The 8,856-nt window shown below is 45.7% G+C and overlaps 1 protein-coding gene across 3 annotated transcripts; it reads right to left on the bottom strand.

The window, feature by feature from the left end:
• Positions 1–1,318: 1,318 nt before the first annotated feature.
• APOE (apolipoprotein E) lies at positions 1,319–7,289 on the bottom strand. Of its 3 annotated transcripts, none has more exons than XM_087940151.1 (4): positions 7,233–7,289; positions 6,775–6,832; positions 3,200–3,350; positions 1,319–2,471 (listed from the first exon to the last, which is right to left on the bottom strand). In XM_087940151.1, exons 2-4 carry the CDS (start codon positions 6,815–6,817, stop codon positions 1,844–1,846), a joined length of 822 nt encoding a protein of 273 aa, XP_087796277.1. In that variant the 5' UTR covers positions 6,818–6,832; positions 7,233–7,289; the 3' UTR covers positions 1,319–1,843. The 3 variants fall into 3 exon arrangements, with proteins under 3 accessions (XP_087796277.1, XP_087796279.1, XP_087796278.1); XM_087940153.1 differs by having other exon boundaries at positions 7,237–7,289; XM_087940152.1 differs by having other exon boundaries at positions 7,257–7,289.
• Between the last annotated feature and the right edge of the window lie 1,567 nt (positions 7,290–8,856).

The following is an 8,856-nucleotide window of genomic DNA, read 5'->3' as shown; positions in this document are numbered from 1 at the left end:
ACCACAACTGAACACAAAATTTATGTTGCTAAGTGAAAAATGAGTTTTGCCCCATTATGAACCATTTATCAAGCATCCAAATATTGCTCAGGTAACCATAGAGATGCGACAATGGTCATAAGTGTGAAAAATGGTCGTACAATGGTCGCCATTGTAACTTTGAATGGTCACTAAACGAATTTTGGAAGTTGAGGGCTACCTAGCATCATTCTTTAGTAAGACAATGTAGATAAAAAAAAATGTTTAACCGCCAAAGGTTTTTTAACATCTAAAATACTTCTTCAGGGGGTCTGCTGGCAGGGCAAAACATTACAATATTGGATTATTTTGATCTGGTGATTTATGGATTTGCTGATCAAAGAGGGTTGAACGTGGGAAGAAAGGAAAGATATTTTAAAAATTTTAAAGAGGGAAGGGTAAGGATTGGTTTGCTTGCAAGTGCTCTAAAGATGAGGAATCGCTTCTTTGTATACCTTTCCTTTCCTGGTCTCTTTGGGAGTTTTTCTGTTAGATTTTTCTTTTTCTATCTCTCTCTTCACTTTTTTCTTTCCTTCCCGCCTCCCCCTTTCTTTCAATTTCACTTTGTGGGTCTGTATTTCTTCCGTTGTATCATGTCTGACCCTAACCCTAACCCTGCCAAGGCTTTTGCTACAGGTTGCAAAGATGGGAGTGTTGGAAGAAATGTCCATCTGGGTTCAGTTCCAAGTGAGAAAAGTGGGGAAAGAGACACTGGAAACATGGAGGCTATTTGGAAAGATGGTTTAATTGTGGACAGGATCACATGGCTTGGAGATCCTGGGTGAAAAGGGAAAGAGATGCTGAGAGTGCCTGGGTTTTATGCCCTCTGTTGGGATTTGAATTTGATCTTGTATTCTGATTGGTTGTCAGACTCCCATGAGGCCACGCAGGGGCAACTCTGTAGGCTGTCCTGAGTCCCAGGCTTGGTTGAGCCTTGCTGGACGATGATGTAATGAAAGGGCTTTGGACAATTCCTATTATGGCTCTACCTGGAGTAGATCTTTGTTATGTAGAATAGACTGACCCAGGCCAGAGTAATTGTCCATTAGCAAAGGTGTGGGGGGCTGAGTTTCTGCCTCTGATTTTCTACTTTTCTTTTTAGGGGAAATATTCTGCCTTTTTAGTATATCCTAAAATATTTCATTTTCCTAGGAGAGGGGTGAGTTTTAACTTCCACCAGGAGGCTTAAAAAAAACAAACAAACCCTAGCACTAAATATATATTTCCCCTTTGCAAAAGTGTTTTCTAGGGTGAGATCCATACCATCCCAAACTGAAAAAAAAAAACACACCAGGAGAGGTTCATATCCAAAGTATATTTTATTGTTACAGATCAAAACACCAGCTAAGCTGAAGAATAGTGGTGAAGTACATCTGGAAGGCAGGATGTTACAGTGGGAAGGGGAAAATGGGGATCAGGAATCGTCCCAGGGTCTTTCTAGGATGAATTCACAAGTGCAACACAGAACTTGAGTTAATACGAGACCGGAAAGGGGAGAGAAAGTTAAGAAAGGCCAAATGGCGGCCTCTCGTTCAAGGGGATGATGGGATTTTTGTGCAAAGCAGCATGTGGTTAGTGCAGTCTTTCCCCACTCCCACTCCCCCCATGGTGCTCTCTCCAGATGTGTCAGCCTGCTAGCCCAACACTGGAGGACATCACGCCACACATCTGGAGGGCTCTCAACCAGTTGGGAAGGTTAGGTTAATACATGGCTGGCCTGTCAAGAAAGACCCATCTCAACCCAGAGGCCCTCAAAGCTTTGAGGTTCCCCTCGGTTTCCAAGGAGACGAAGCAGGAGCATCGCTGAAGGTGATCGAGGGCCATCTCACGCTTCCTGGTTGATCTCTTCCACCCCGGTCTCTGCTTGGACGCCTATGTCCTCCAAAATGGGGTTGACCAACTGGCGGAGTTTGTCAACGGCTTGGTCAAAGGCATTTTTCACCTCCTGGAGCCTCTCCTGGAACTGTTTCTTGAGCTCCTGGACGCGGCTGTTGAGCTGCTCTTGGACCATTCGGCCTTGCTCGCCAATGGCCTGTTGCAGGGCCTGGATCCGCTGCTGCCCCTTTTCGCGGACGTTGGAGAAGTAGGGCTCCAGGTTCTGACGGACGGAGCTGACCTTTTCCTCCGCGTTGGTCCTCATCTCTTCGGTGTAGGCCCTCAGCTTCTGACGCAGCTCCTCGGCGTCCTTGGTGAGGCGCTTCTTCATCTTGCGCAACAGCAGGTTGAACTGGGACTTCACGTTGTCCACGTTGTGGTCGATGACGAGTTGGGTGTCCCGGGAATACTGGAGCAACTTGGCCTTGGTCTCTTCCATGTCGTTTCTCAGCTTCCCAGTCAGGGCGGACACTTCGGTCACTAGGCGCTCCTGCAGTTCCTGGGTATAGGGGCCAAACTTGGAACGCAGGTCCTCCGTGTAGATTTCCACCTCACCGATGGTGTCAGTGATAAGGCCACTGGGGAGACAGAGAAGTCGGGCCAGTGGTCAATTCCTCGGGTGCATCAGATTTACATAGTTAAGCTGTTGGTCTAGGTCCTGGGAGAGCCATTTTGGTTTAGGATCAGGCTAGAAATTAGGAGACTGGGAGTTCTAGTTCTGCCTGAGGCACAAAAGCCTGCTGGGGGACTTTGAGCCAATCAATAGGAGATTGTGAGTTCTAGTCCCACCTTAGGCACGTAAGCCAGCTGGGTGACTTTGAACCAATCACCAGGAGACTGGGAGTTCTAGTCCCGCCTTAGGCAGGAAAGCCGGCTGGGTGACTCTGGGCCAATCCCCAGGAGATGTTGAGTTTCAGTCTCACCTAAGCAAGAAACTTGGCCTGGTGCCTTTGGGACAACCACTGGGAGACGGTGAGTTCTAGTCCCGCCTTAGGCACAAAAGGCTGCCGGGGGACTTTGGGCCAATCACCAGGAGATAGGGAGTTCTAGTCCCGCCTTAGGCACGAAAGCCAACTGGATAGTTTTGAGCCAATCACCAGGAGACAGAGAGTTCTAATCCCGCCTTAGCCATGAAAACCAGCTGGGTGGCTTTGGGCCAGTCCCCTTCCTCCTGTGCCCAGCCCGCCCCTCAGGGTTGTTGTTGTGGAGAAAACAGGTAAAGGAAGGATGCTTAGTTTTGTTTCCTGCCTTGCGTTACTTACAAAAAACAATAAAGGCGGGATAAAAACAAAAAAAAACCACTCACTCCAGTTCCTTGTTGAGCTGCGAGCCCCTGATCTGGGCAGTGATGTCATCCGCCACGCTGGCAGCCTTGGTGACGTAACCCCAAAAGACGTCCATCGTTTCCTCCCATTTGGATTTGGGTTCGTCTTGAAAGAAGGGATTGGCCCAGGAGGCTGCACGCAAATAAAAAAATTTTTTAAAGGGGGGGTGGGGGAAAGGGAATAAAACTCAACCCAGATGTCTCGATTGGGTCGTTTCGAACCCAGGACCCTGACAACCAGAAAGCATGTTTGGTCCCTCCGAAGTAGTTTGTCTCTTTCTCTTTAATTTATTTTGAATTTTAATTATGCGACTACAACACCATACATCCAAATTACCCTTGTTACACATATATACATTTTACTTCATCATTTATAATCAACTTATTAATATATTAAGTACTAATTAATCTAATCATAAACGTAACATTGTATAACACGCCTTCTACTATGTAACCATTTATAAAATTTATTCCATGCTTTATATAATATTTAGACTCTCCTTTGTCTTTTATTTCTAAAGTTAACCTATCAGATTCTTCTGCACGTGCCATAATTTTTCTTATTATTTCTGTTTCTGGAGGTATAATTTCATTTTTCCAATATTGTGCCTATAATATTCTTGCCACCGTTGAGGTGTCGGTAACTCCAAGTATGAGTGTCAACTTTGCAATAAATGCACAACCTTCCCTGATCTGGTGCCCTGCTAGATGCGTTGCACCAGGTCCCATAATCCCATAGCTACCGTGGCCACATGAGGTGGGCCTTATGGGACCTGAACTCCAGCACATCTGGAAGGAATCCACTCAGGGAAGGAAAGGCTCAATGTATCCATAGCAAAGGATAATTTGAGGGGGGTCCAAGGTGGTCTCTGAGCTTGGTTGTTGTTTTCTTGCAGACGTTTCGTGACCCAACTAAGTAACATCATCAGGGCTAGGACTAACCCTGATGATGTTCCCCTTGCTGGGTCATGAAACATCTGCATGAATAAACAATCCAGCTCAGAGAATTTACAGATGACAGATTAACAGAGTTGGAAGGGATCTTGTAGGTCACCTAGTCCAACCCCCCCACCCCCACCCTGCCCAAGCAGGAGGCCCTATACCAGGGGGTCTTCAAACTCAACAGCTTTAAGACTTGTGGACTGCAACTCCCAGAATTCCTCCTCCACTCATGTTAGCTCAAGAATTCTGGGAGTTGAAGTCCACAAGTCTTAAAGTTGCCAAGTTTGGGGACCCCTGCACTAGATTCTAGAATAAAAAAAAAGAGAATAACCACACCCACTTCTAGCATTGATGATGTTACCTAGTTAGTTGATGAAACGTCTAAACCAGAGGTCTTCAAACTTGTCAGCTTTAAGACTTGTGGGTTTGAACTCCCAGAATTCCTCCTCCAGTCACGTTAGCTCAGGAATTCTGGGAGTTGAAGTCCACAAGTCTTAAACTTGCCAAGTTTGAAGACCCTTGCCCTCCACCATTTCTGACAGATGGCAGTCCAATCTCTTCTTGAAAGCCTCCAGGGATGAAGCTCCCACAACTTCTGAGGGCAACTTCTGTTCCATGGGTTGATTGTTCTCACTGTCAGAAAGTTTCTCCTTATTTCCAGGTTGAATCTCTCCTTGGTCAATTTCCATCCATTACTCCTTGTCTGACCACCAAGGGCCCCTCATTTCAACCCTGAGCTACAAATATTCTCCTTTATTGAAACTCCTTCCTCCTCTTTCTCCTAAATCCATGCCACCCCCCCACCCCACCCCACCCGCCTAATCATGTTGGCCTTGTCAAACCTTTTCTTAATTTTTTTTTATCCCTCCCCCTCTCCTTTATCTTCACAATAATCCTGCAAGGTAGGCTAAAAGTTGAAATGGACGGAGCAGCCCAGGTTTCTACTACACAAGCAGGGCAAGCCCCAACAAGAAACTGCGTCCTGGGTTTATTTTATTTGTTTTCCCCTTTGGTTAATTACAAAGCCCTCCTGCCCATGTGCAGGATGCCCTCACTTATCGGAGAGCTTTGTTGTGGCAGGGAGTCCCAGAGGCTAGATGGGAAACAGGAGACAGACTGGAATGGAGACTAATTCAGGCCTGTGGCATTTACTCGACTCTGATGAAATAGTTGGTTCTTAGCCAAGTTTAGGCACAGCTGGGTTCAAGCATGACTCAAATCCTGTGTCCCACCCCGCCAATTGACAGAGAAGGTCACAAGTGGTGATCACATGACCCACAGGAGGCCACAACAGTCATAAGTACATGCCAGTTTCCAAGTGTCCAAATTTTGAACATGTGACTGCAAAGAAGCTGCGATGGTTCTAACCATGAGGACTCTTGTTCAGTCATTTTTTCCCCTCAGTGTTGTTGTAACTTGAATGAACGGTCATAAGCTGAGGACTAACTAAACGCCATCTTTCATTTTTTTAAAATGTAATAGGCAATACACTCGTTCATTGGCTTCCCACAAACGACTCTGCCCCATCTGAGCCTCATCTAGCATATTGTGGGAAGTCAAGTCCCTCTGGATCAAAGCATATGTTAGAAGATAGAATAGCAGAGTTGGAAGGGACCTTGTAGGTCATCTAGTTCAACCCCCTTGCCCAAGCAGGAGACCCTAACACCATTTCTGTCAGAGAACAATCCAGCCTCTTCTTGAAAGCTTTCAGGGATAAAAGTAAATATGTATACAATTGTATATAAATGTAAATAGAAATGATATGCAGCTAGCACTATATGTGTATCTCTATACTATAGTTTGTATGGCCAAAATGTTGGCCCAGAAAGTCGCACTGGGTTCAATTTGTTCTTAATGTTTATTCAATTAAATTTATTTTAAAAAAAGAAAAGAAAAGAAAGCTTCCAAGGATGAAGCTCCCACAACTTCTGAAGGCAACTTGGGTTGATGGGTCTCCCTGTCAGAAAATTTCTCTTTATTTCTAGGTTGAATCTCTCCTTCTTCAGTTTCTATCCATTGTTCCTTGTCCTGCCTTCTGTTGCTTTGGAGAATAGCTTGACTCCCTCTTCTTTGGGGCGGCCCCTGAGATATTGGAAGGCTGCTATCATGTCATCTCTAGTCCTCCCTTCCATTAAACAAGGCATACCTGCCCAGAGACCCCTAATTTTTACCTCTTGTTTAATCACAGAGGCCTGGAAGCTAATCAAAGAGAGGAATCAGCCTAGAACCAAGGAGAAATTTTCTGAAGGTGAGAACAATTAAGAATTAATTCCAGAAGTTGTGAGCGTCCATTCCTGGAGCTTTTCAAGAAGAGACCGGACAGCCATTTGTGCAAAATGGTGTTGGGTCTCCTGCTTGAGCCAGGGGTTGGACTAGAAGACCTCCAAGGTCCTTTCCAACTCGGTTATTCTCTTATTCAGTGTTGCCTGAGAACTCAGAGCTACGCTGCTGCTGTCTATGGAAGCTCCATCTCTGGGAAGGAGAGTCCTTGAATACATGCCAACAACTTTCAAGAGAATCAAAACAGGATTGATAAGCAGAGAGGGCTTACTTGTTTTTCTATCTTTCCCCCACCCCCATTTCGTAAAATTGCACACCCCAACTTAGTTACTCACCGCTCAGCAGCCCCACGGCGAAGAGTAGAGCAAAGAGTTTCATGGTGATCGGTGGATCCTTTGGAGGTGAGGAAAAAGAGAGAGACGCACATAAGATTCGGGGGTGAATTTAGGAGAAAGAGAGGAGATTTCTTTTTCACACACATCCCAGAAAATGTGGACCCTCTTTTTATTCTGTTCCATTATTCCATTTTATTCCAAGAATAAATTTCCTCCAAAAAGGGGAAATTTTGCATGGCTGGAATCCTGTTGCTAACTCAACACCCAAGAAACCCCTTTAGATCCTGACTATTATTTGCTTCCTTCAAGGTTTCTGCATTGCAGTCCCTGGCATCTGCCCTGGGGTATGGCGGGGGGGGGGGATGTTTAACCATAACCCCTCCCCAAGTTTCTAACCCAGATTGCAACCAGCCACTATCCCAGGAGAAAGGAAGTAGATGCAGAACCAAAACAAGAACCCACCGAATGGCCAAGTCTTTCACCTTCCTTCCTGCCGACTCTGGGAAGTTTCTCCTACGAGCCCTTCTCCTCCTCGGCAGACTTTTAAATACCCAGCTCAGCCTGAGGGGTGGGTGGGGAATGGAGGAAAGGGGCGGCCCTGGCAGAGTCAGCAGCTGGAAGAGCAAAAAAAATAATAATAAAGTTTGCCATGATGGCATTGGGGACAAAGTTTAATCTCCATCACCACTTGCACATGTCGGCTTAACCCTGACATCTCCAGAAAGGGGTGAATAAAGAGAGAGAAAGAAATAGCGGCGCTTTGCACGCCTCCAAATGGAGGCAGTTTCTTTGCACATAAAGCTCTTTGCACACCTGGGAAAGGAGAGGAGGGGTTTTTTTTTTTTTTTTTGCATACCCGAGAAAGGAGGGAGGGTTTTTTTGCACAACTGGGAAAGGTGTGCAAAGAAATACCCCCTTTCCCAGGCGTGCAAAGAAACTGCCTCCTTTTTCCAGGTGTGCAAACCTGGGAAAGGAGGCAGATCCTTCGCACGCCTGGGAAAGAAGACAGTTTCTGAGATGTCAGGAGACACAAATACCTGGGCATTATTTTCTCCTTATTCCATCTGTGATATTGGGTGTGCTTGATTGATATTTTATTTATTTGTGTGTATTTCTTAATGTAGTTGTTCAATTGGTACGTTGCCCGACACCTGATTAAAAACAAGCCAACAAAACTGAGAGCCAGCTTGGTTCTGGGGGTGAAGGCACCAGGCTTAGAAACTGGGAGACTGTGAGTTCTAGTCCCACCTTAGCAATGAAATCCAGCTGGGTGACTTGGGGCCAATCACCAGGAAACAATGAATTCTAGTGCTACCTAATGCACAAAAGAAGGTTGGGGGACTTGGGGCCAAATACCAGGAGACTGTGAGTTCTAGTCCACCTTAAGCATGAAAGTCCACTGGGTGACTTGGGGGCCAATCACCAGGAGACTGTGAGTTCTAGTCCACCTTAAGCATGAAAGTCCACTGGGTGACTTGGGGGCCAATCACCAGGAGACTGTGAGTTCTAGTCCCTCTTTATACACAAAAGTAGGTTGGGTGACTTGGGGCCAATCACCAGGAGACTGTGAGTTCTAGTCCCTCTTTATATACAAAAGTAGGTTGGGTGACTTGGGGCCAATCACCAGGAGACTGTGAGTTCTAGTCCCTCTTTATACACAAAAGTAGGTTGGGTGACTTGGGGCCAATCACCGGGAGACTGTGAGTTCTAGTCCTGCTTTAGGTCTGAAAGAGATAGGGGTGACTTTGGGCCAGTCCCTCTCTCTCTCTTTCTCAACCCAACCTACCTCACAAGTTTGTTGTTATTGTGGGGAAAATAGCAGGACTAGAGGAAGGAATATAGTATGTTCGTCGCCTTGAGTTATTTGTAAAAATAATAAAGGTGGGAGACAAATCAATAAAAAAATAAAATAAAAATAAAATGGAATGCAGATAGTAAGCTGGACTTACAAGCACAGGTAGGTTCAGAACTTCCTGTGCTATTATACCAGGCGGTTGTTAGGGGACCCACACCTGATTTTACAACCTTTTTGCCACAATTGTTAAGTGAATCATCCAATTGTTAAACAAATCAAGCTTTCCC

This window comes from Pseudonaja textilis, chromosome 10 (genome assembly GCF_049901715.1).
Source record: "Pseudonaja textilis isolate UNSWEBS1 chromosome 10, rPseTex1.2, whole genome shotgun sequence".
Taxonomy (NCBI): domain Eukaryota; kingdom Metazoa; phylum Chordata; class Lepidosauria; order Squamata; family Elapidae; genus Pseudonaja; species Pseudonaja textilis.
Note: the sequence above shows the minus strand (reverse complement) of the source record. Positions and strands in the feature narration are given on the sequence as shown.